General features: G+C 42.8%; 1 protein-coding gene across 1 annotated transcript in view; it reads left to right on the top strand.

Moving 5' to 3' along the window:
* Positions 1 to 27,958, top strand: part of SHC4 (SHC adaptor protein 4) — a 134,326-nt gene that overhangs the window by 21,799 nt on the left and 84,569 nt on the right. The window contains exon 2 of the mRNA XM_027096670.1: positions 24,248 to 24,318. Within this exon, the coding sequence (XP_026952471.1) occupies positions 24,248 to 24,318 (71 nt within the window). The remainder of the gene's footprint in view (positions 1 to 24,247; positions 24,319 to 27,958) is intronic.

Below are 27,958 nucleotides of genomic sequence, written 5' to 3'. Positions count from 1 at the left end.
CTCTTAATAACGTTCTGCATTTTATAGGGTGAGCTTTGCATCTCCATATAATTTTGTAAACATTAAGCAAATAGAATAAGTTTGTTACAAGGGCAGATGTAATTTATTCTCAGTAGCTTTTGTTTGTCACTTGGAAAAAATACGTATCTTTCTCAGGTGCAACAATATTAAGTATTAGAAATGTGCTCTACCAAAAACCAATTTGGCTTTACATAGCTATTTGTCATACTCAACAAAATGGGTATATTTTAACTCTTATTTGCCTGGTGCTCCTACGGGTGCAAAGACTTCCCGGATTGTGGTAAATGAGGTTGTTCTCTCATCTGTATTTTTTTTTTTTTCCTCCGGTACGCGAGCCTCTCACTGTTGTGGCCTCTCCCGTTGCGGGGCACAGGCTCCGGACGCGCAGGCTCAGCGTGCATTGCTCATGGGCCCAGCCGCTCCGCGGCACGTGGGATCTTCCCGGACCGGGGCACGAACCCGTGTCCCCTGCATCGGCAGGCGGACTCTCAACCACTGCGCCACCAGGGAAGCCCCTCATCTGTATTTTTTAAAAATGGAAAAGTCACGACTACAATAAGGAAAAAAGAGCTATGAGAACTAACTTTTCTGAGTTCTTTTTGTTTAATCTAATTTTGTTCTTTATTGTATTTTGTGCAATTGGGAAAAATTCAATGCAGAAGGTTAAAGGTGAACACCCCTTCTGTAGGGTAATTGCCACTATTAAGTTTGTTTTGTATTCTGTCAGACTCTTCCCCTAAGCATTGCATATTTATATATACACACAGGCAGACTGTGTCAACACATACTTGTTGACACAGATGAAGATTATACCGGGCATCCTGTTCTGCATCATGCTGGGGTTTTTTTGTCTCTGACTGGTAGATCGGGGCACCCTCCTGTGTCAGTACGTGCTGACCCTCAGTGGCAATGTAGTGTCCCAGAGGAGGGGCCGTGCTTCTGGTCATTCCTCTATTGAGAGACAATTCCTAGCCCTGAGAGGGAGACCTCTCCTTTCCTGCCCCGTTCAGCTTGATGTCTTCTGTCCCTCAGCTGCTCTCCTCACCTGCATAGCTGCTTGCCCAAGCCCGGTTCCCCAGGAGGTGGGTGCTCCCAGCCCAAGGGGGTCCTGGTCCTCAGCATAGGGACATGCTCTTCCACTTATTCTGTAGCTGAGGACGCTGAGATCCATCAAGACAGACCATTTCCCCAAGGAAAGTGAGAGAAACTTAACTAAGATTAGCCACCTTGCAACAACTCACCCCGGCGTGTGGGAGCACGTCTGTCGATGTGAGTGTGTATGTTATTTTGGAAAGCAAAACCTGTGGTTTTGTCTGATGTATTTCTATTAGAGAATAGCACCAGAATTAAATAAATTCAGGTGTGCCTTTTTTGGCTGGCAATTGGTTCATTCTAGTATACAGACTAACTTATTTAGGGCTAGAAAGCATGACCTCATTTTAGGCTCTTGGTCTCTCTTTCATCATTCAGCTCCAACTTAGCTTCTAGGAGTCAAAACTGGTCATATGTGATTACCTTTGAACTGATGAGAGAAGGTGTGGACTTGGGGGCGATATCCCTGGGCAGGCAGGATCCTCTCCCTCCTGCCCACTGACCCGAGTGGCTTTGCTGGGGACTGCCGCGAGGCCTGGTACTTCAGCCAGGAACAGAACCTGTGGGGTGAGATGGAGGAGAACCCTGGACCAGAGGCTCAAGTATTTTTATGCTGGTTTTCTTTTGGTTTTCTGAAAGGGTGTTAAAGATGCTATTCAGGCTAAATGAAGAGATACTTGGAAAAAGTTTTTGATTTGAAAATAAAATGTCTTGGAAGTACTGAAAGTTTGAAATAAATGCTTAAAACTTTCAGAGTAGCTCTAACTGTACATCCACCCCTATCTCCAATTCCCCGTCATGCACATCACAGGTAGACAGTTCATGGGAGCTCACACATGCCTGGCTGCATAATGCTGGACTCTCCGGACCTGTCTGAGTTATTTCAAGTATCTCTTCTCAATCCCTTCAAATACAGAGATGAGTTTTAAAAATATGTTAACCTATGTGGAGTAGCTCTAAGCTGTTCACTCAAAAACAAAGAAACCCTTCTTCAACACTAGATCTTTTTTTTTTCCAGTTTTTTTTTTAACATCTTTATTGGAGTATAATTGCTTTACAATGGTGTATTAGTTTCTGCTTTATAACAAAGTGAATCAGTTATACATATACATATGTTCCCATATCTCTTCCCTCTTGCATCTCCCTCCCTCCCACCCTCCCTATCCCACCCCTCTAGGTGGTCACAAAGCACCGAGCTGATCTCCCTGTGCTATGCGGCTGCTTCCCACTAGCTATCTACCTTACGTTTGGTAGTGTATATATGTCCATGCCACTCTCGCGCTTTGTCACAGCTCACCCTTCCCCCTCCCCATACCCTCAAGTCCATTCTCTAGTAGGTCTGCAGCACCAGATCTTAAATTCTTTATCTTCTGTGACAAACAGTAATAGGTTGCAAAGTTCTGTGAAAATAAAAGGCTAAGACTTCAAGCGCCGCATCACTGTGCCTGGTCCAGTGATAGGAATGCTTTGTGGAGGGAATATTCAGAATGCGCAGCACAGAGAGAGGGCAAAAAAGAGGGGAGAGAGCCATGCAGCAAACCCCAGCGTGACAACTAAGAGATTCCGGCCTGCGGTGTGTGGTGAATTTGCAAATCTCCCTTCAGAAAATGTAAGAATCGGATTTGCCAAGTAGGCTATCAGCTATGAAGAGAAGGAGGAGAGGAAAGGGAGGGGAGGAGGAAGCGGAAGGATGAGGTGGGACGTGAACATTGCTGTGGGAGGCCCCTGGGTCCTGGCAAGGAGTGAGTATTGATCCTGGAGGCCTCCAGGAAGAGTAATGTGCATACTCACGGGTGATATATTTATTTCTGATTTATACCCTGCTGACTTCCAGAAAGGTTTTGACGTGGCTCACCTGCTAGTGAGCTAATGCTTCCTACACACACTGAGCAACCCTGAAAAATGAGAGGGCAGAAACTCTGTGAGTCATCACCCAACTGTCTAAGTGACCTAAGAGTAGGGCTGTTTTTCTGAATGAGGTGCCCACAGATGCTGTCAGCACCACTGGTAGGAATCCTGATAAGTCAGGCTCATTTAGTTGGCCTCACCAGGAAATCATTGAACTTTTCAGATAACTGAAGTTTCTCCCTTTAGAAGTCAGTCTTCTAGAACTTAAAATACTTTATATGGAAACCTCTGTCTAATGAAGATTATATGCTTTTTTCTCTTCAGAGATGCTTGATAGATGATTGAAAAAAAATTCTTGAGAGGGAAATGCCAGACTTTTTTCTCTAGATCTAAGTTTTATTTTTTATAACAGTTTTATTGAGATATAATTCACATACCGTAACATTTACCCTTTAAGTGTACAATTCAATGGTTTTTCATATATTCTCAGAGCTATGCAACCGTAACCACTATCTGGTTTTAGAACATTTTTATCACTCCAGAAAGAATCCACATACCCATTAGGAGTCACTCCCCATCACATCTTCCAGCCGCTGGTAGCCGCTGGTCTACTTTCTGTCTCTATGTATTTGCCTGTTCTGGAAATTTCATATAAATGGCACGATATAACATGGGTCCCTTTGTGTCTGGCTTCTTTCACTTAGCATGATATCTTCAGGGTTCATCCATGTTGTAGCTTGTATCAGTACTTCATTCCTTTTTTTAGGCCTGAATATATTCCATTGTATGGATATACCACATTTTGTTGATCCATTCATTAGTTGACAGACATTTGGGCTCTTTCCACTTTTTGGTTTTTATGACTAATGCTGCGGTGAGCATTCATGTGTAAATTTTTGTGTAGACATGTGTTTTCAACTTTCTTCGGTCTATATCAGTGAGTGGACACAGATTGGAATGTAACCTCACTATTCTTCTGGTGGAAATGGAGTCTTCATTCTAATAAGCGTGGTGCTATGCTGGGACCCAGGGCCTCAGAAGCTAATGAGTGTGGTGGGTTAGTTGTCCTGAACTGCAAGTCCCCAGATGGCTGAGCTTTTTAAGTTTATATGTCTATTTTTTACCATTTTTCAGATTTCTTTACTCAGTCACCTATCACTCTTTGCTTTTGACAGTGAGCCTGCCTGCAGAGGAACCCAAAACTTCAATGTGGGTTTCTGAGCTCCCAAGAGGGCCACCTTTTATGACCGTATCTAAATCGGGAATAAATGGGCTCTGAGAACGTAGGGACCATGGAGCAGATTCAGATCTAATTTCAAAACCTGCAGCTCTGGGCTTCCCTGGTGGCGCAGTGGTTGAGAGTCTGCCTGCCGATGCAGGGGACACGGGTTCGTGCCCTGGTCCGGGAAGATCCCACATGCCGCGGAGCGGCTGGGCCCGCGAGCCATGGCCGCTGAGCCTGCGCGTCCGGAGCCTGTGCTCCGCAACGGGAGAGGCCACAACAGTGAGAGGCCCGCGTACCACAAAAAAAAAAAAAAATTAAAAAAAAAAACAACCCTGCAGCTCTGTCCAGCCATTTCTCTGTCCAGCTTGGAGGACAGCCACCCAAACCTATCCACAGACCTGTGATTATAAGATTTAAATGTTGTTTGTCGTAAGCCACTATGTTTTGGAGTGGCTTGTTAACAACATTAATGAGGCAGTAGCTGACAAATATAGCTACTGTGAAGTCATTAAAAATCATATTTTTGAAGTTTTTTTTGATAATTTGAGACAAAGGTTATATTATAATGCTAAATTGAAATTATGGTATAATTATGAAATTATTATATAATTAAATTTATGAGATAATGCTAACTGGAAAACTCAGGATAGAAAGTTACTTTAAAAATGACATTAAAGTATATTTTTTATATATACATTGCCCGAAGGAATAAAATAAAGCATACCAACACGTCAATAATGACCATTTCTGGTTGGTATAATTATGCTCAATTTTAGCTTTTTTATTTTCTGCTGTGAAATAGGAGCTCAATTAATATTGGCTAAATAAAAAGTTGAATAAATAAATTTCCACATATTCAAGAAAAAGAGTAAATAGGTTCCGAGTGAAGGACTGAGGTGCTTTCCTAAGAGAAAAACACAAGCATAAGCTTTAGTGTTAACTTAAAAAAATCGCTTTGGGCATTTACTTCTGTATTCTCAGCCACGGTCAGGACATTTAAAGTTGTCAAGGATGAGACCTCCATTTAAGGTGTTATTGTAAAGGCTCTGCTTTTGGGTGATAGGGATTAAGATGTTACTTTTGCTGGTATATAGGAAAATCTATGTAGGAACTACTGAACTGATTCTAGTCCTGGACCTTTTCACAGAGCTCTCATTCGGTAGGAAGGGAGCCACAGAGGAGCCCTGAGTCCTCAGCTGCCATCTGCAAAGCACAGGTTAACAGGCCTCTGTATCACTTTGGATTAGGTTATCACAAAGGCTCAAATAACTGGAGTTTAAACAAAACAGAGATTTACTGTTTTGCTCATGAGAAAAAAATCCATAAGTAGGTGGGACCAGGGCTACATAGTGGTTCTATAGTCATTAGTAACCCAGGCTCCTTCCACCTTTGTCCATCTTTTTTTTTTTAATTAATTAATTAATTAATTTTTGGCTGCGTTGGTTCTTCGTTGCTGCGCAGCAGGCTTTCTCTAGTTGTGGCGAGCATGGCCTACTCATCGTGGTGGCTTCTCTTGTTGCGGAGCACGGGCTCTAGGCATGCGGGCTTCAGTACTTGTGGCTCGCGGGCTCTAGAGAGCAGTCTCAGTAGTTGTGGCGCAAGGGCTTAGTTGCTGTGTGGCATGTGGGATCTTCCTGGACCAGGGATCGAACCCGTGTCCCCTGCGTTGGCAGGCCGATTCTCAACCACTGTGCCACCAGGGAAGTCCCTGTTTGTCCATCTTCAACACATGGCTTCCATCGTCAGACTCACTCATTGCAATATGGCCGTGGGAGCAGCCCCCATCATGTCCGTTTCCCAGGAAGCAGGAAGCAGGAAGGGCAAGGACAAAACTGGTGCGACCCCTGGCTGAGTTGGCCCCTTTTAAGTAGTTTTCCTGAAGTCCTACCCGATGACATTCTCTTACATCTCATTGGCCTCCTGGCTTCAAGGGAATATGAGAAATGGTAGTTTTTAAGCTAGATACATTGAGGGTTCTGTTAGTATGGAAGAAAGAAAGAAAGGAAAAAAAGGGGGGAGGAAGATATAAGCAGGCAACCCAGAGTCTGCCCTGGCCTCCTAGGAACTCATGGTTTAGGATGGACAAGACCAAGGCAGGTCATCACATAGTGTTACACACAGAGCTGTGCAGAACTTTACAGCTGCCCGTCCCTGGATCACTTCAAAGTGTGTAGGTGTAGATTGTTGAGAAGGATGTTTTTTGGTAATGAATCGTCCATCTCAGTTCTTCAGTGGGAGGACCAGAGGACTTTCTGGAGGATGTGGGATTTCAGAAGGATGTTAAAGGAAACGATGGTATGAACAGAGATCCTTTTCAGGTGTTTTGGGAATGGCTGGTCTAGAGCCATCTGTGTGGTATTACCTACTCTTCTTGATTTCTATTTGTGTCCTCAGTGGGTGCTATTTGATGAGGTGTTCAGGACAATGGTTGGAGGTTTGGAGTATAGTTAGCTGCTGGGGAAGGAAAGAAGCTTCTTGATTTCCATGAGAATCTCAAACCTGAACTAAACTCACATTATTAGCTATTATTAATAATAATAATAATAATTATTATTATTTTTGCGGTACGCGGGCCTCTCACTGTTGTGGCCTCTCCCATTGAGGAGCACAGGCTCCAGATGTGCAGGCTCAGTGGCCATGGCTCACGGGCCCAGCCGCTCCGCGGCATGTGGGATCTTCCCGGACCGGGGCACGAACCCGTGTCCCCTGCATCGGCAGGCGGACTCTCAACCACTGCGCCACCAGGGAAGCCCAGTTAGCTATTATTGATTGACCTCTCCCTGCCTCTAGAATCTTACTTTCTGTTCCCTTTTTTTGATTCGTTACAATGAACTATATATTCTTGTAGAAAGTCATTACTTAATTTAATAACCGATGGTACTAATGAGCCACCTCATGGTAATGGACTTTAAAGGAAAGTATAGATCTTCCTGCTCTCTTTTCTTTCTCCTCAGCTAAAAATTCTGAGATATATTTTTTTTAAGTACAAGCTATAAAATAAGCAAACTGAATCTGAGAGTCTATTTGAGTTGCTTTCTGAAGGTGTCACTTTAAGAAGTCTAAAGGCATTATTTGAGTTTGATTCACAAATTTACATTAGAATTCATTGGGAACTTGATGTCTATGATCGTGAACAGTTCAGCAAATGTCTATACTTGTTTAGAGCTTTGTGACCTTGTTCAAGTCACTTAAATAAGGGGTTGGGGAAAAACAGTCTTTTCCAAAGCAAAAGTTTTATGAGTCTAGGGTTTTGTTTTATTTTGTTTTTTTCTTTCAAACATTGACTCGATCCAATCACAATGCTCCTGTGGTTTAATTCTGAAGCAACCCTGTGGTTGCTGAAGTAGTAAGATCTTGCTGCTGTCCAACATTAACGGCGTTTCCACTTAGGCGAATTTAGGCTTGGTCTTGACTATTTAAAAGAATATTTAAGAATCTCCAAATAACATCCAGACATAGGAAAAGGGCGAATGTTTCTTCCAACTTTGAAAGCTGTTTAATTTGGGTACCTGGGAGACTTTGACTCGTTTAAAGAAATTATTTGAATCAGGCCTTACATACTTCCTGGGTAGTCTACACTTCTGCCTCCCGAGGACCATGATCTCACCTTCTTCTGTTACTGGCAACCTTTCTGTCATATGAGCATGAACACGCTCAAGTCTGTTCCATCCTTAAAGTGACCTCCTCCCTTAGCTTATCTTTACTCTTCTGTTAAAATAGAAAGTTCTCAAAACAAAAATAACAACAAAAGCGCTCTGCTCGTTGGTTTACTCCCTCACCTCTAGACCACCCTCTAAGTGTCCTGCTCTCTGACTTCTACTGGTTCTGCTTTGTTGATATTGGTCCACTAAAACCCACAGTTAAAACCAATAATTGTCAAATTCCAGTGGACATTTTCCAGCCTCTAGCCTATTGGTTTTCTCAGCCGCCCTGAATTCAGTTAACAATCTCTTCCTCTGTAAAACTCACTGTGCCCTCGATGTCTACTGTATCATACTCTTCTGGTTCTCCTTGTACATTTCCGACTTTCGTTTTGTGTCTTTAGTGGACTTTCCTCTGCCTGTGCTTTAAATGCTGAGTGACATCAGATAAACCACTTAATATTTTTATCCATGAAAAGTAGAGGGGTTGAAATGGATAATCTCTAAGTTCCTTTCAAGCCCTCGTATCCTTTTAGTCATATTATCTGGAGTCAGAATTCACTGCCTTGAGCTACAGAAAACTCTTGTGTTTCATGTACAAAGAAGTGTAATGAGAGATTATTAACATTTGGGCTGCCGTTCTGCAAAGGCACATTGTTGGCTGCTTCTTTTTCAGAGAAATCATAAAAGCTGAAAACTAGTATGGCATCATTCAGCAGTTTATCACCAAGTGGGAGACTGACAAATGTGGTTTGTGGTTTCAGCATAACTGAACAACTGACCATTCATATAGGACTTCAGTGCCGTGACTGGGAAGGAAGGTGGCGTGAATGAGGTTCTCTGGCCACCGTGGCCTCCAGACATGACCACACACTGGGCATGGTTACAGTCCTAGAGAGCTGGAAACCACTGTCACGTGGATGCTTCTACTGCGGACATCATGTTTGACTAAACATGGCAACTGATGACAAAAATGTTGGGCTTTTTCAATTGGCCTTTTCCAGTAATACTTAATTAAATGGTACCCAGTTTTTCATAGTAGTTTAGTTAGATGTACTGCTATCCGAGATTTCAGATTATTTATCGAGGGTAAGATTCAATTTGACAGGCAGGGGCAGGAGCAAAAGTTTAGGGGTCTTTGAGTCTTTCCTGGGATGGGTGCAGACACTGCTCGGTGGAGAAAAGTGAAAAGAAGAGAAACTTTGATGGGGCTGCTAAAGTTTGTCTACCTTGTGGTAGTACTTGCAGATGCTCTCATTTGTGAGTGTGTAGTGTTCCTTCAATAAGTGTTTAATTTTACAAAAACTCTATGTCCTGAGTACTCAAGGCTGAGTCAGATTTGTGGGATTTGGGGGTGTGGGCTATACTTTAATTTTTTTGAGATGCTCAGAACTGAGAAATAAGGACATAAGAGCTCAAAGCTGTAGCATTTTAAGGGGATTTATAGGTTTACAGGAGAGACCATACACACGCCATCATTATTAGATTATATTAAGTTCTTAATTAGACAAGGATACAAATATATCGGTAAGTCATCCACTAAGCCATTCTGCGAAGGTGTTGCCTTGGCTGTGGCAATAACCAAATTAAGGCCATAGCCAGAAAGATGGTGGACATGTTGGACCATTGATACAGTAGACAGGGCCCTACACCATTTCTTGAGCACACACCCAGAGTACCCTCTGTGCCAGGGCCCATCCCTCTGCTGCCCTGTATGGGACGCACAGAGCCGCTGCCCCTTGGCGCCTCTGAATGGGAGCCTTAGAATACCAGATGAGCACCCAATGGCAGACCTGGGAATTACATTAGCTGTATCTGCGCAGTGATGGTGCTGGCGTTTTGCCTCACCTTCGGAGCAAAGGACATCCAGCAGCACTCTCCTGGGAAGCAGATTAACTTCGGTGAGTCACTGCTTTTCCATCTCATTTATGATTCATGACCTGGGCTATATTTTTAGCTTGTATTTATTTGGGTCTGTGAAGTGGGCCGGGTGGAAGTGTTGTTTGGAAACTTACGGAAGAATGAGGAGAAATTGGCATCACACTCAATCTTAGGTGGCCTGAAATTTGGTTATTATAATCAGACATTCTGTGACCATTTATTGAGAGCCTACTGTGTGCCATGTACTGTGCGGGACTCTAAGGATGCAAGGTAAATGGGACCCAGATGCTGGCCACCAAGAGCCCATTGAATTATGTGGACAGACAGCGACCTAGGTAACTAATATACTGTAGCCCCTGCCTATACCTCCAGCCATATCTCTGGACTTTAGTCATATTGAATATCGAGGGCTTTTGGAGCACCACTTATTCTTGCCCTTTACCTCTTGCACATGCTGTGCCCACTGCCTCACACCCTCCCCCATCCTCTCCTTCGTTGCCCATCATGACTCACACCAGCATGCCTTCTTCTGAAACATCTTCCCTGACTCCCTGAGGCTGGGTTGGAGCCCCTCCTACATACTCCCATAGCACCTTGCATCCCAGTGTTTATCACACTCCTGTAAAGAGTGCTCTCGATTGAGGTCGCTTCACCGTAGTTGAGGCTTATTCATCAGCTCCCCACACTAGGAGGCATCCCAGGAGAGTCACTGACTTTTTCTGAGCCCTTCCATCACTGTGCTCAGCGCACCACCTGCATTACCTTATTTGAGCCTCATAATAAACTTATGAAACAGATAAGTCATTGTGCCTGTTTTGCAGATGAGGAAACTGAGTCCTTGAGATGTAAGTTATCTGCCCAAGGTGTCACAGCTAGTACACATGCAAAGCTGAGTTTCAGACCCCGCCTGCCTGACTCCCAGAGCCCATGCTTCTAGACTCTGTGGTCTGTTCCTTCTCCGCCTTCATGGTTGCCATATGGGTCAGGATAGACTAGGTCATTCTGTGTTAATAAGCAATCCCAGTGTCTCAGCGGCGTAGACGATAGTGTCCAGCAGCATGAGGATCTTCCAGGGAATAAGAGAAAGATTGCCTTTTTAACCACAGGTCTCTAGTTAAATGGCTGTCGGGATCAGTTATTCAGTTGTTCTTCCTGTAAGCAGCACTGCTAAGGCTTCTTCTTTTCTGAACATATTAATGCTTTGACACAACTTAGGATTTCACTGTATCCACCAGGAGAGAGTAGTCAATTGCTATTTCAAGGGCAACGTAATCTGAATAGGGCTAATATTCCAAATCTCATTTTTATTATGGGGGCCAGTCCTCCAGGTTAGAGGCCTTCTCCAAGAACAACAGGAAATAGCATTCTTGATTTCCTAGGATTATACCTACACAGTGATAAAACTCTCTTAATAGTTTCTTAGGAGACTGGGTCACAGGGCCAACACTTGATCTTCTCCACAAAGGACTTAGCTTGAAGCTATTGGTTGCAGCTTTTGAATCTCAACAATACTAAAATTGAATGTAAGATATAAGGCCCCCAAGGAGATTCTGCAAAGAGCACACTGAGAATATTTTTTCATGGAGAATTCACCTTTGTACGATGCAGTGTTTATTTCTCCAGAGCACAAAGGGTGATCAACACCGTGGGGAACTTACTGTTTTAGGTGATGGTTGCAGCAATCAATCCTCAAGTTCCTATAAGTTATTATAGAATATAAAAACATCTGCCGCCTATAGAGGATGCCTGGCTTTCCCACTCTTTCTCTTCATGCTATAATGAAAAAATATATATATATTAAAAAGAGAAATATATATATATATATATATATATATATATATATATATATATAAAATGACTGTTTGGGTAGGTGAGTGGAGGAGAGATACAATGCAATGTCTTTAATCCATAAGTTTTCAGTTCCCTGAATTCATTTTCATTTTACATGTCTCCTTGGACTCTACCCATCATGTAACATAGGGCACTGCAAGGAGGTAAGCATCACGGGGAATCTTCTCTTACCTGACCCAGGTACTGTGGGGAAATTGCACACCTGAGTCTCTTACATTGGTGTTCAACATCACTGTGCATTAGCTTGTATTTTTTATAGATGTAGGGCTTGGAGACTCCCCTAGATGGTCAACTTCTCCAGGTCAGGGAGATGACGTGGAATAGCATAGCTTTAAGCATCAAAAGATCTGGGTTCTCCATGAACCAGTCCTGTGGCCCTTGAGCAGAGCACTGAACCCCTGAGAATCAGTTTCCCATCTGTAAAAGTGGTATCATACACCCGTTCACGTTCTGTCACAGTTTCACCGTGAGGATCAAATGAGATAACACTTGTGAGAACAGACAACGTAAATCGCTGTTCCTACAAAAGCTCATGATCACGTACAATGACTTTTCTGGCTGTGCCCAGCAGCAGAAAGAGCCATTCGTGTTCTCCCAAGACATGGGTGTAAAGTTATTCCTAGGAGAGGTCAGAGCCCTCCAAATGGTCTCAGTGTGGATTTTGCTGCAGGGATGACCCTCAAGCTGACTGACTGTTCTGTGCTCAGGTCTGTAGGCAGAGATGAAACCTCTCTCAGTTCAAAAAAATTCCTGAGTGTAAGGGATTTTCCATGCAAGTAGGACTGTTGGTATGAGATGCTGCACAGCCGCCTCGTGTAACGCAGATGGTTGTCATACTTTCCTTGCCCACAGACAACCAGTACTCTTTTTCAGATGAATTGAAATTTTTTTTTGGTTGCTGGTAGGCAACTTATATCGTAGCATATTAGAGTGTCAACAAAATGCCAACCAGACCAAGATCTTTATTGCTTACCTGGGCTTCTGGCCCTCAAGACACTCTGTTTGCAGGATCCTGGTTGCCCGCTGTTAAAGAGAAACTTTTCTTCTGAATCAACTTAGAAATGCCCTTATTTAATTTTAAAATTCCCTAGGAGATTATAGTTAAGATGTTTTCAGTTCTGCTTGCCTTAGGGTAACTAGGAATGGACTTTTTTCTTTTTTGGCTGTGTTGGGTCTTGGTGGCTGCATGCGGGCTTTCTCTAGTTGCAGTGAGCGGGGGCTACTCTTTGTTGCGGTGCATGGGCTTCTCATTGCGGTGGCTTCTCTTGTTGCGGAGCATAGGCTCTAGGCATGCAGGCTTCAGTAGTTGTGGCACACAGGCTCAGTAGTTGTGGCTCATGGGCTCTAGAGCACAGGTTCAGTAGTTGTGGCGCATGGGCTTGGTTGCTCCGCGGCATGTAGGATCTTCCTGGACCGGGGCTCAAACCTGTGTCCCCTGCATTGGCAGGCGGATTCTTAACCCCTGCTCCACCAGGGAAGCCCCCTAGGAATGGACTTTTAAAATATAGGTGCTCTCTCCATCTGCTGCAGGCGAAGGAATCTACTTAGTGGGGAAAGAGCATAGAAGGTGAGGATCTGGGCCAGAGTGATAGGGTTTGCTCCCTTCACAGCCCTGCTTTGGCTTGGACAGGAAACCTGGAGAGAGAGATCTTGTTTTTGGAAGGAGAAACAGAACACACAACTTACTTTAGGAGATTCCATCTTTTTAAACATTAAGGACTCGGAGGATTGAAATTCCCTGGTTGCAAAGACCCCAAGTGGGAATGAATGACCAAATCCAAATTTTCAGGCTTTTGAACCTGGAGCAGAAGGAGTTTTCATCAGGGTAGATGTTTGGATTTAAAAAACCTGTTCAATTTAATCAACCAAAATTTATTTTGAGGGACTACTGTGTACCAGACAGTACTCTAGGTGTTGGAGAGAAAGCAGTCCTGCTTTCCGCTACTAACCTTCTAGTGGGGGAGACAGACTATGAACAAACAAATACTGACTGTTGTCAGCAATAAGTGCTCTGAAGAAAAGCAAATACAAGAAGACAAAGAATGGTGGAGAGCAGGAAAGTGTCAGCAGCCCTGTGCTCTTGGAGGGGAAGTTTCAAAGGTGCGGTAAGATCATCTAAAAAAAGGCAGTGTTCATAGACTCTCAGACATAGAAAATAAACTTATGATTCCCAAAGGGGAAAGAGTAGGGGTAGGGATAAATTGGGAGTATGGGAGTAATAGATACACACCACTATATATAAAGTAGATAAACAATAAGGATTTACTGTTTAGCATAGGGAACTATATTCAGTATGTTGCAATAACCTGTAATGGAAAGGAATCTGAAGCTGTACACCTGAAAGTAACACAATATTGTAAATCAACTATAGTTCAATTTAAAAAAAAAAAAAAAGAGGAAGAAAAGGCAGTATTTGCTAAAACCCCTTGTGCCTCTTCCCTTGAGGCCTGTCTCACTGATCTACCCCCTGAACTCGCTCCCCGGTGTTGCTCCCATTCCAGAGGCAGAGCCCCCCTCCCCAGTGTCCATCTGCCCAGGTTTGCATAGATTGGTGCTGCACTAAACAGGGAAGGACTTTCCACTCCCTTCTCACACATGCAACTTCCGACTCACACCTGGCACAAGGAGGGCTTTGACCAGCTTCACTTCAGGATTATTTTAACTGGAAATATACCTCTTTAAGAAGGAACACATTACAGATGGACCAGTTAGGATGCAGGTTATTTTGAGACTTCCTGAACATTATTTCTTGGCTACTTCATTCAAATAAATTGTTTATTGCCCTGTAAGAGGTGCTGGGGATAATGATGACTAAGACTCACTGCCTGCCCTTGAGAAGCCCACAGTCCAGCAGCGAGCAGGCATAGACATTTAAACAGATAAATTGCAGCACCACTGGGTGAGTACAACCTTGTGGTGTGACCAAGATGTTCTGGGAGCCCAGAGGAAGAGCAATGACCTCTGCCTCAAGAGTGCTGAAGATTTCAAACAACTATAATCATTTCTGAAGCCTCATCCATAGATTGATTATTCATCCATTCACACGTATTTTCTAAATAATTTATATCAGGATCCCACACTGCCTGAAGATATTATTTGTTGGCCTATTATTGTTGTTGTTATTGTTGCTTGATAATAGTTCTATTGATATATAATTACATTCCATACAATTCACCCATATCAAGTGTACAAGCCAATGGCTTTTAGTATATGCACAGAGTTGTGCAACCATCACCAATATTAGAACATCTTTATCAACCACCAAAGCAACCCTGTAACCTGTAGCACTCATACCGCATCCCCCCAAACCTTCCAACCCTCCTTTCTAGTTCTATAGATTTGTTTATTCCAGACATTTCATATAAATGGAATCACACAATATGTGGTCTTTTGTGACTGTCTTCTTTCACTTAGAAAAATATTTTCAGGGTTCATCCATGTTGTACCATTTATCAGCAGTTCATTCCTTTTTATTGTCAAACACTATGCCATTGCATGAAATACCACTTTTTATTGATCCATTCATCAGTTGATGGATACTCAGGTGTTTCTACTTTTTGGCCATTATGACTAATGCTACTATGAACATTTGACTGCAAGTGTTTGTGTGAACATGTGTTTTCACTTTTCATGGGTGTATATCTAGGAGTGGAATTGTTGAGCCATATGGTAATTCTTAGTTTAACTTTTTGAGGAACTGCCAAGCTGTTTTCCCTCATGGCTTCACCATTTTACATTCCCATTACCAACGTATGAGGGTTCCAGTTTCTCTACACCTTTGCCAACACTTTCCATTTTCAGTTTGTTTTTTTTTAAATTATAGCCATTCCAAAGGGTGTGAAGTGGTATCTCACTGTAGTTTTGATGTGCAGTTCCTTAGTGATAAATGACGCTGAGCAGGTTTTCATGTGCTTACTCGCCATTTGTATATCTTATTTGGAGAAATGTCTGTTCAGATCATTTGTCCATTTAAAAATTGGGTTATTTGTCTTTTTATTATTGAGTTGTGTTCTTTATGTATTCTAGATGCAAGTCCCTTATCAGGTAAATCATTTGCAAACATTTTCTCCCGTTCTGTGCATGGTCTTTTCATTTTCTTGATAGTGTCCCTTGAAGCACAAAAGTAATTTTTATGAAATTCAATTTATCTGTTTTTTTCTTTGTTTGCTTGTACTTTTGGTATCATATCGAAGGTCCTGATGATTTTTGCCTATTTTCTTTTAAGAGTTTTATCATTTTAACTCTTATATGTAGGTCTTAGATCCATTTTGAGTTTATTTTTGCATATGGTATCGAATAGAGATCTAATTTCATTCTTTTGTATGTTATTCCATTCTGTTAATATCCAATTGCTCCAGCACCATTTGTTGAAAATATTGTTGTTCCCCCACTTAAATTGTTTTGGTGCCCTTGTCAGAAGTCTACTGACAGTAAATGTGAGGGTTTATTTTTGGATTCTCAAGTCTATTTCACTGATCTATATGTCTTTCTTTATGCAATTAGTTGAGTTAGTTGATCAGTTTGAAGAGTACTGCTACCTTAACATTAAGTCTTCCCCATCTCTGAACTTGGAATGTCTTTCCAATTGTTTTGGTCTTCTTGAGTTTCTTTCAACAATATTTTATAGTTTCAAAGCATAAATTTTGTATTTATTTTGTTAAATTTATTCATAAATATTTTATTGCTTTGGATTCTATTATAAATAGATTTTTTAAATTTAAATTTTGGATTGTTCATTGTGACCTGTTGGTTTTAAAACTTAGGAAAATTCATAAATAAAGTCTTATTTCTGACTTCTCTTGAAAAATCAGACCTGGTTTCCCAAATGACAAGAAGTAGCTAGAGTGAGTACTTTGGGTTTTGTCTTTCTTGTATGCCGTATAGTTCCAGATTTGCCTGTATCTGGCTACTTTCTTCTACCTGGATCCACTCACTCATTAATGCCTTAATTATTATTATTATTATTATTTTTTGCGGTACGCGGGCCTCTCACCACTGTGGCCTCTCTCCCGCTGCGGAGCACAGGCTCCGGACGCGCAGGCTCAGCGGCCATGGCTCACGGACCCAGCCTCTCCGCGGCATGCAAGATCCTCCCGGACCGGGGCACGAAGCCGCGTCCCCTGCGTCGGCGGGCGGACTCCCAACCACTATGCAACCAGGGAAGCCCAATGCCTTAATTATTAAACATTGAGTTTTTGACCTTTATGATTATTCTTTTGGAAAACCTAAGTTAGATGAGATTCAGTTTGAAAAAAAGGATTAATATGATCTAAATCCTTAATATAATTATTTTTATACACACATCCTATCTTTTCTTAAAAGTTATTCAAGCCCTATTTTACTCATTCATCTCAGGAACATTGGTGAGCTAGGCTCAACACTGAGGATACAAACAGACACTATCCCTATCCTAAAAGAGATACACACACATTGACCAATAAAAGCCATATGGACAATTAATGTTTTATGAAAGATCTTCTGGATATCCATACAGTGTGTGGAGGAGGGTCCAGAGAAGGTAGTGGTCAAGCCTGAAGGTAAGAAAGGAGGAAAAGAGGAGAGGTTTCATGTAAGTGACTTTTGAATGATAATAGCTGGAGACCTTGTCCATTAAACTAAGAAAGTAGGATCTCTTCCTGAAGACTGATGTTTTCTCCAAAGTGTTAATTCTTGGACTAGCTGTAGCGGAACCCATGAATGCTTATTAAAATGCAATCTCCTGGACCGACTGAAGCAGAATCTGTCAGAACCCTAGGAATCTGTTTTTTTAAATCTGCCATTGAAGGTTCTCTGTTGACTCTGAAGTTCTCTAAAGTCTGAGAAGCTCTGCTTTAAGAAGGTGGGGGGTCTGAAGGGTTTTAAGTGGGAATGAGATGTGATAGGATGGAGTAATATCCTGCTAGACTTGCATTTCAGTAAGGTGCTGGCTGTACTGGGAAAGGCAGATTCAGAGGGTAGGACACTCCTTCGGGGGATTGTGTTCTAAATTCAACACCAGGGTGAAGCTCAGGTAGAGTAAAGAATGCACTGGGTAATCCCTGAAATCTCTAACACTTGTGTACCTGGACCATCCAGGCTCAGAGTCATTCACTCGTATTTCTGTTTGAATTTGCAGAGGTCCCCTTTTCCTGGGGCAGTTGAGGTCAAAGTCTTTGAGGAGTAGGGTTGGGGGCTGAAGGGCTGAACGAAGGGACTGATCTCTTATGTTCTGCCGGCCAAATGGATATAGTAGTTGAATTAAGTGCATTGAATGGATGTGAATCCACTCTATTGCAGTTGAGAGACAGAGTGTGCCTAAACTAGGGTGGTACAATTTGGGGCAGAGTGTGGAGCTGAGGGGAGAAGAGTGGGCAGATGTGAGAGATGATTGAATTGATGGAACTTGGCCCCTGGTTGGATGAGGGGTTTGAAAGAAAGGGAAGAGGTGCGTTTTCTGGTTTGTATAAAGAGGTAGATGGTGATACCATTGGTTGAGATCAGAAATGAAAGTAGAGGAATAATTTGGAGTTGTTGACTTTGAGATGCAAGTGGAATATTCCTGTGATTATACAGATCTGGAACCTGGGAGAGAGCTTGGGTTGAAAATCTGTGTGCCGTCAACATCCAGGCAATAAGTGAAGGCAAAGGAGTATACATGGTAGGGATTGATTTTATTGGATTGGAGTAAAACTCGGGAACCAGAATTTTCTAAGCTTCCCTGGCGTTTTAATATGCAGTCAGAGTTAAGAACCAATGGTATAGAGTGACGGGAGAAGGGACATTGTTTAAAGAAAAGACAGTGGGGGAAAAGGAAGCAGCAAAGGAGACAGAGAAGGAAGAGTCAGAGGATAAAGATGGGGAACCAGAGAATACTCTCAAGAAAACCAAGGAGAGACGCTCCAAGGAAAGAGAAGGAGGTGGCTAGAGGTCAGCAATGGCAGTTGCTCTGGATAGGTGAATTGGAGACCAGAACAGGTCACAGTGGACGAGGAGATCATTGGTTTGCTCAGGGAGTTTCAATAGAGTCTTGAGACCAGAAACTACTGTAGTGGGTTGAAGCATGAATGGAAAGTAAAGAAGTGGAGACAATGTCTCAAGGTTATGAAGAGAATGGGCTCTCCCCATTCCCCCCAACATTTTTTTCTAAATGGGAAAGAATAGATGTTATTTAGAGGTGACAGAAAAATCCTGCAGTGTCTTCAGACCACATTGGTGGCCTCTACCATTGTTGAACATTTATTGCATGAAGGTCAGACCCTTGTCATATCGTATTTGATATACTGTTCTTCAGTGTTCTGATTGTTTCAAAGTGTCATTCCTTCCCATCTTATTAAGTGCAGGGCCAATGCCTTTAACCTTCTTTTGAACAATATTTCTCCATTCTCCTAGCACAGGGACAGGCACATTCTAAGGAAGGGAATATGCCATTGAAAAAAAGGGATTTAACTCTACTTAGTAATTTATAAATTGTGATCCCAAGAGGTTAAGTGGTAGGCCTTATTTAATTTTTAAACTCTAAAATAATACCATCTACTTATTTTCAAACATAAGCAATACAAAAATGTAAAGTAAAAGGCTGCCTCTGTCCCATTCCCAGAGGTAACCACTGTTAACCGTGTCTTATGTATCCTGCAGACATTTTTTTCTGAGGATATAAGAGTATATATCCTTTTTCTTTAGGTCTTTTGAAGTCATCCTTCTGTAAGAGTCAGGTGAAAATTTCCCATAAGTTAGCTCTCATTCTTTTTCTCTGAAAACTGCAGTAATTTCTTCTCTGGAATGCGAAACCCAAGATACGCAGGCCATGAATAGGCTGTTCATCTCTCCCTGGAAGCAAGCGGCTGAAGCTCAGACAGTACAAAATATTATGAGTGCCTTGGGGCACGAAGGGAGCGCGTGAGCCGGGAGCTAGGTGAGCCGTCTGTCGGGTGCTGAATGGGAAGGTTGTCTGAGTGTCGCCGCGTTCTCGCCGCTCCTGGTGCCTCTAATAAAGCTCTTCAGTGTCCTCTTCTCATCACAGGGTCAGGAACTAGGGAGTGTCTTCTGCCTCATGTGCCACCTCCTGCAGGTCCCTGAAGAGCTTGGATTCATGCCTGCTCTTACCGTGGGGCCCCCAGGCTCGTTACCTTCTTACACACCTGGGAAGACCAAAGGAAGAGTCAGTGGGAGCAGCTGGATGACTCTTTTTCTTTTCGCTTTTCCTGTTCCACAAGGCTCACACAAAGGTTCCCAGAAATGGGCTGTGGCCTCCAGAATAAGCCCTGATTCAGTCTCACTGAATACATGAAACCGAGCCAGGCACTTCCCTTTAATAGGCCTTAATTTCTTCATCTATTTAATGGAATTAACAATGACTAACCTCATAGAAAGAAAAGATAAATCATCTCTTTCATGGTTGGCCTATCCTCACGGGGCTGGGTCTCTTAAGAACAGAGAGCACGTCTTATGCAGATCTACATTTAATAAATGAATAAATAAGTGAATTTAATAAATGAATGGGTTTCTTAAGAACAGAGAGCATGTCTTATGCAGATCTACATTTAATAAATGAATGGGAGGTACTATCATCTCTAGTTTATACTGAAATCAACAAACTGAACTCCTCATCCCTCGGGCCTGGACATTCAGCCGCTTTCCGCTTGGGCAGTCATCAGGTACCTGAATGGAGATGCAGACAGATTCTTTTCACGCACTGCCCTCTCTCTGCTTCCACACAGCGATGGTTTCGGAGTGGAATGGACTGAATGAGTCAAAGGGAAGACCAGCTGCATCTGGGCTTCAGGGTCATTGTGGAAAAAATCAGGCATTGCTTTTCTCCCTTCACGTTGCCCAGAGTGGCTTCTTCCTCATGTGCCCAGGGTCGGCGGGGAATGTGCTTATTGTCACGATCACCTCAGGCTAGGATTCACGTTTATCACAGGGAGGTTGGCAGCAGGTGTGCCATTGATGACAGACAAGCGTGTGAAGCAAAACAGGTTTCGAGGAAGGGGCGGGGGTCGGAAGCAATGCCTGGGGCTGCCTTAGAAGGAAGGGCATAAGGTGATTAAGAACAAAACCTTGGAAGATTCCCCTCCTCCCTGACTTGCTCTCCCACTCTCTACGAGAAACCCCTCTCCGCATCGTTAACCAGAATCCCACCATGGGTGCTTCACTTCACTGGGCTGAGGACGGCACCATTTGACACCCTCCCTCATGTGGCCGTTGAGCTTCATCAGCCTTGGAGCATTTCTGTCCCAGCTGACATTCTTTTGCCTCTTTCTCCGCATCCTGTTCAGATCCGCAGCCTACTCTCCTCCCAGTTGGAGTCCCCACCATCAACTTGATCGCTCAGGGCGCTCCCCGTGACCACACCCCCCAGCCCTGGAACACCTGGGGAGTTGGGCCCATTCTCCCCACCTTCCTCTTGAGTCTCTTTCTGAGTCCTCAGTTCTGTCCTCCTCACTCATCCCCCAGGATGGGGAGAACGGTCAGACCTTCACCTCTGTCTGCTCATTTTAAAGCTCATGTTGGAGCTGAACAGTAGAAGCTTTCTCCACTCTTTCATCCAGTATTTGTTGGATGCAAACTCTATAGCATTCGCTGTGGCCCAGGCGTTGTGCCGGGTGTTGGAAATACCATGGCGATCATGGTCCTTACTCTTACGGCGCTTATGGCCAAGGGAATGAAGACAGGTAAGAAACAAGCAAATTGACAAGTAAACCTGATAGTGGCATGAAATGACAAATGAGGGACTGTGATGAAGGGTGACAGGAGGGGGCCTCTGAGGCAGTGACATTTGAATTAAAACCTGAAGGACAAAAAGGAGTTAGTCCTGCAGTGCAGTGGGGGAAGAGCTAGGCAGAGCTGGCAATGGAACAGCAAGTGCAAAGGAAGGCCTTGTATTTGGAAAGTGTTGGGTGTATTTGAGGAATAGAAGGAAAGCCAAGGTGGCAGCAAAGTGCGCAGGGGCAGAGTGACACAGATGGAGTTGGAGGGGTAAACAGGGGTCAGAAAACACAGCGTTTAAGTTTTTATGGCAACAAGTTTGTTCTGATAATAAATGCCAGAGGTTTTAAGCAATGGAGGGACATGGCCTGATATTCATTTTTTTTTTTTTTTTCTTTTGCTGTACGCGGGCCTCTCACCGCCGCGGCCCCTCCCGTTGCGGAGCAACAGGCTCCGGACGCTCAGGCTCAGCGGCCATGGCTCACGGGCGCAGGCACTCCGCGACATGTGGGATCCTTCCAGACCGGGGCACGAACCCACGCCCCCTGCATCGGCAGGCGGACTCTCAACCACTGCGCCACCAGGGAAGCTCTGATATTCATTTTTTAAAAATCACTCTGGCTGAGTGTGAAAACTGGAGGTGCTTCGTCACATTTTCAAAAACTGTACCTGGATAGGCTGTATCACCTGGTCTTAAATTGAAAATTTACAGCTGAAGGGAAAGATGACACCCACCTCTGCACCAACAAGGCTTCCTGGGGGGATTGGATGATAGTCTAGACCTGTTTCCCCGACCTGTGTGGGGAGCCCATTCTTTCCAGGTTGAGGGATGCAGGAAATAGGGGAGCAGGTGCTAAGTTCTGGAATGGAAGGAGACACGGAAAGGCAGGAAAAGCCAGAGCAGCCAGTGAGGATAGGAGAAAACTTTCTTTTCAGTCCACTCTCAACATGGAGCTTGGACCGTTGCAATCTCCTTGCATGACAGTGTTTTTTTGTTTTTGTTTTTTTTTTTGCGGTCCGCGGGCCTCTCACTGTTGTGGCCTCTCCCGTTGCGGAGCACAGGCTCCGGACGCGCAGGCTCAGCGGCCATGGCTCACGGGCCCAGCCGCTCCGTGGCATGTGGGATCCTCCCGGACCGGGGCACGAACCCGTGTCCCCTGCATCGGCAGTCGGACTCCCAACCACTGTGCCACCAGGGAAGCCCTCATGACAGTTTTGAGATGGGCTTAATACCGTGCTACATCTAGCTTTCCTTTCCTATTACATCTAATGGTTTATTGAACAGAAATCTCTAGACATCGCTTACTTCCTTGAGGTACTCAAGCCTTGGGATGTTAAATGTGATTGGGACAGAATAAAATATTAAAAAAATTTTTTCTCAATACTAGATCCCGCAGGAGGGATGTGATGAACAGGAATCTGGCTGAGAATGGCCAGGTAATTGTCCTGGCCAGCACGCTCTACCCTGCACGAGGCTCTAGGCAACACTTGGTGCACTGACCTCCTCTTAGGATGTGAAATCTGTAGAATTCGCTGAGAAATACTGCAAGAAGTATCTGGGGAGGCACCCCCAGCTCCTGCCATCTTTCCACAAGCAGAGGGAGGCTGCAAGGCTTCCAGAGGAAAGCTAAACAGGAAGCAGATCTTTTCCAAGGAGCCTACAGATCACTTTCAATCAGACCACTTGGCTCTCATAACATTTCCGAGCTCATTCTCAGAGAAACACTCTCCCTCGTCAACTGAGGCCCTGCTAAGAGGATTACTCCCACTGCATCACCTGGCAAAGCTACACAGAAGACTACTAAGTCCCTACACTTAATGCCTCTGCATGATTCCAGAATCCAATTTTCAACTATCAGCTTGTAATTTCCTGGATACCCCACCAGTGTCTTTCAGTTAGTGGGTCCTAAACCAACTCATCTTCCCCTCTCCTGGCTTTCCTTTTTCTGTTAATGGAATCACTGTTCCCTCTGTTACCCTGGCTGGAAACATCTGAGTCATTCTTGACTCATCCTTCTCTCTTATTCTCTAGATCAAATCAACTGCCGAATGGTGTAGTCTCTATTTCTATGATGTGACTTGAATCTGTCCCCTCCTTCCTACTGCCACCATCCCTCCTCAGTGTGAGCTGTCATTACTTCCCTCTCGACAGGAGCATCCTCACTTTTTCTTCGCCATGAACCCACCTTCGTACTGCTGCTGACATTAAAGCTCCTCAAACACAGACGATCCCATCACTGTCTTTCCAGCAGCCTGATGGCTCCCGCTGCTGCCACATTAAATATAAACCATCTTTTAGCTGTATAAGTTTCAATGCCTTTTCCAATACTCCATGTTCAAGCTAAATGTACTCATTCCTGGTGTAGGACATGACTTTTCTTACCCTTGAACCCTCTGAATAAATAAATGATCTTGCAAAAAAAAATAAGACCTTCCTATATTACTGTCCTGTATTATCTGCACTTATATGCTTATTTTATCTCCCTAGAAGATTTGATATTCCTGTATTACCTTTAGTTTTGCTTCCTCTGATCTCTGAGCGCATGAATGTATCAGGCACTGCTCTTAGAACACCTGTAGGAAATAATTTTACTCTCACAACAATTCTGATTGTATCCCCATGTTACTGTGACAAACCTGAGATGCAGAGAAGTTGAGTAACTTGCTGGGGTTCCATAACTAACAACTGGCAGAGCCAGAATACAGATTCACATGGTCTGGCCCCAGAGCCCAAGCTCTTAACCTCTGAGCTCACATTGGTCAGGGATGACAGCTGTATTCCTGATATCATATTTTGGATTCAGCTGATGTGTTATAACTGAAGTGCGGTTGAAGGCCTGTGTCCATTAATGGTCAGAAATATCAATGGTAGGCTGAGTGTGCAAATGTAATTTGATATCAGGGGCTGATTAACGGTGTTTCCCAGGAAATCACTCTGAAGCTAAGAGCTATCTTTGTGCTATTTTTTCCTACTTGTTCTTTTTTTTTTCTTTTCTTATTCCAGTACATGGGCTGTATTGAGGTGCTACAATCAATGAGGTCACTGGATTTTGGAATGAGAACCCAAGTTACAAGGTAAGAGAACAAAACTGGGACAGACTTTGAGGACTATAGTCTAAAGTCACAAGAGTTTCTCCCCACAGGAATTTCATGCAAGGTTTCAAAGGCATCGTGGGTTTTTATACATAAGGCTGGAAGGTACACCAAAGCCCAGTGACCTTCGATGAGTAGCTTTGCCTCATCACGTGAAAGATTTCTCAGTTGTGTGGCGGAGCATCTGCATTTCGTATGAGAACTGACAAGATGATGGAGTCAGAGAGATAGCTGGTTTCCCAGATACTAAATGTATTTAAAATAATGTCTAGAAATAGGACATTACAGAATCTCAGACCTGTCGAAGAAGTAGCCGAAAATAAGAACAGGGAAAAACTTTCCACATCAGCAAGCCCAAGCTCTCCCCATTTATGGCATCCCTGACACAAGAAACTCTTACTCCTTGTCTGGGTCTCCCTCCTCCATGTAAGGTGAGCTGGATGAAAGAGTTGAACCCGGGGACCCTTACCCAGGGTGGCCCCCGGCAGCTTAGGGAAAGAACCAGAATCATTATTACACAGAGCACAAGTCAGAAGCAGAAACACAAGGCATGGTTCTTTAAGGCCAGGTTCAAAGCAAGGATGGAAAGGGGAATAATTGAGTGCTGAGACTGGTAACTGGGAAAATTGTGAGGTGAGAGGACTGGATTTATAGGAGTGATTCAGGATGAAGACTTGGGCATCTGCGGTGTGTGGTGCCAGTATGTGTCTCAGGGGCAAGCTGCAGTGCCTGTCTGCATCCATGGTCACAGGCCACCGTTTCCACAGGTGAATGTTCTCACTATGAAGAGAGGATAGCTTTTCCTAATGCTCATCTTATGGAAGTCCGAGGCCTTGAAAAATTGTCCTCTTGACCAAAAGGTTTGGGGAAAGGAATCATACGCTCTTTAGGAGAGTCACAGTTTACAATGATGTACGGTATTAAAGACCCTGAGAAGTCCTGTGCTATAGTTGAAAAAGCACTAACTTCATCTTGAGATTTTCTAAATTTGTTTGGCCCCAGAATTCTTTTTTTTATTTAACATAAAAGAACATTCCATGCATCTCTGGGGTTCCATGAAATGATCTTTCAGAAATGCTATTGTGGACTCTTTTGTTTACAATGCATTCAAATCTGTCTTTCCAAATTTCTCACCAATCCTTGGTATTCCCTCAGGAGTTAAACAGATGAAATCTAATTCTATTTTTCTTTTTTTTTTTTTCTGTATTCTTGGTGCCTATTTCAGTCCTTGGCACCCGGAAGGGGCTCAATGGATATTTATGGAGTAAATGCATGACTCCACCTGACTACTTTCCAGGGTTTGGAAATGGCTACATCTTCCCTCCCTTTTAAGCCTTCTCTTTCACATTCTCAGGCCCTTCAACTATCCTTTAAGCGAGAGGGTTTCTAGATTACTTCCTACTCTCTTAGCCCTAATTTGGACACATTTCAGGTTTTATTTCATTCTGATGATGCTTAATCTGGAGAAAGCCCTTCCTCCAATCCTGAGCTGGTTACAGGTGGGAGGAAGAGGATCGCTACCCCAGGTGACTGGAATGGGGCTACAGGAGAAAGGAATGCCACTGTCCATACTTGAGGATGACTGATTTTCTGTTCATTCCCTCATCCATTCATTTTGACTTGTTCTCCTTCACTTGAGTATTTATGGAGTGCTCATTAAGTGCCTGAAACTCTTCAAGAATAAAGGATGCAGATGCCTCTGACCTCAGAGAACTTACATTCTACCTGGGGAAACAGACTATGGCAAGGAAACAAATAAAGAGACAATATACTTTCAGGTAGTAATAAGTGCCATTACTATAATGATGAAGCAGGGTAAGAGGATAGAGATGTAGTAGGTGGGCTTTTAAATTTTATTTTATTATCTAGTTATAAATATACTGTATATTTACTTAGAACATTTAGAAAATACAGATAAATATGAAAAAGGAAATCACTCATAATCTCACCTGGAAATAATGTCTACTAACATCTTGTGCTTTGGAATAACCTTCTGATCTTCTCTTCCTTACATGTGCTTACAGTGATTTTTGTAGAAAATCTGAAAAATATTTGCTACTGTTTCTCCCATGTTGGCCATTTTCCTGTTGCCTAATGTTCAGAAGAATTTTTAATTGTGGTAAAATACGTATAACAGAAACTTTACCATTTTAACCATTTTTAAGTGTCCAATTCAGTGGCATTAAGTGCGTTTCATCTTGTTTTGCAAACACCACCACCATCCCTCTCCAGAACTTTTTCATCTTTTCAAACTGAAACTTTGTATATTAAATAATAACTTCTTATTCCCTTCTCCCCCAGCCCCTGGCAACCACCATTCCACTTTCTGTCTCTATGAATATGACTACTGTAGGTACCTCATATAAGTAGGGTTATATAGTGTTTGTTTTTTTTGTGACTAATTTATTTCATTTAGCATAATGTCTTCAAGGTTTATCACTAGGTCAAATAATATAAATATTGAAGGCTTTAGATCTGTATTGCTAGATTGTTCTGCAGAAGAACCATATACTAGTTGATATCCTCCCTCCCATCCATGTATCTATTTTTTGTTACTGTTTTTATTTTATTTTTTTAATTTCTATTTTATATTGGAGTATAGTTGATTTACAATGTTGTGTTAGTTTCAGGTGTACAGCAAAGTGATTTAGTTATACATATACCTGTATCTATTCTTTTTCAGATTCTTTTCCCATATAGGTTATTACAGAGTATTGAGTAGAGTTCCCTGTGCTATACGGTAGGTCCTTGTTGATTATTTATTTTATACATAGTAGTGTGTATATGTTAATCCTAACTTCCTGATTTCTATTTTTAAAACATCTTTATGAATTTGTCAGTCTGTATTTTCCTACTGTTTAGTAAATGGTAAAAGACTATTTCTTTCTCTGCCATGAAGATTCAGTTCATGACTAATGTACAGATCTAAGGGAAGGTGTCTGGCATAGTACCTGGATATTATTCCTTGTAGATGTGTCTGTATGAGATTCAGGCATGGCAAATTGTGCTCTGGGAAGATTTGTGGAAGTTTGAGGTGGCTCACTTTCCATAAACCTCTAATTCCCACCCTACTTCGCAAACATTTACTCTTCTTCCTTCTCTTAATTTTTCCTTCTTTATCTCCTTCTCCTTTCTTTTCTCAACTTACATATGTATTCACATTCAGCCACTATTCAAGTTGCTCTATTCCCAATTGCCTAAGATATTATTAATATATAACTGTTGAATCAGGTTTCAAATAGTTTACAATTTGAATTTCACATATTCACAAAGTTTCATTTCACTCATAATCCTACTTAACCCAAGAAAAAAGATTCAATGGACCAGTTAGAATTCTATAAGAAAGATCTTTATTTTGTGTGACCACAGGTATCTCCTGACATTTACCATCAAGCAGAAGATTAATCAGGTGTGACTGCTGATAAACTAGTGTAGCTAATTGCCACTACGCATACAAACAGGTGTATTCAGGCTGATATCCTACCTCTGTTAATTGATCTTACCATGTCTCTACTAGTTAGTACATTGTTCCAGTTAATAGACAAGACAGCAACATGAAGTTCCTGATAATAAAGGAGGAGCCATGGTTAAGATACAACAGTTGGGTCAGTGTTTGAAACAG

Source organism: Aethalodelphis obliquidens, unplaced genomic scaffold, assembly GCF_003676395.1.
Source record: "Aethalodelphis obliquidens isolate GAN/ISIS:26980383/991018 unplaced genomic scaffold, ASM367639v1 scaffold105, whole genome shotgun sequence".
NCBI lineage: Eukaryota > Metazoa > Chordata > Mammalia > Artiodactyla > Delphinidae > Aethalodelphis > Aethalodelphis obliquidens.
Note: the sequence above shows the minus strand (reverse complement) of the source record. Positions and strands in the feature narration are given on the sequence as shown.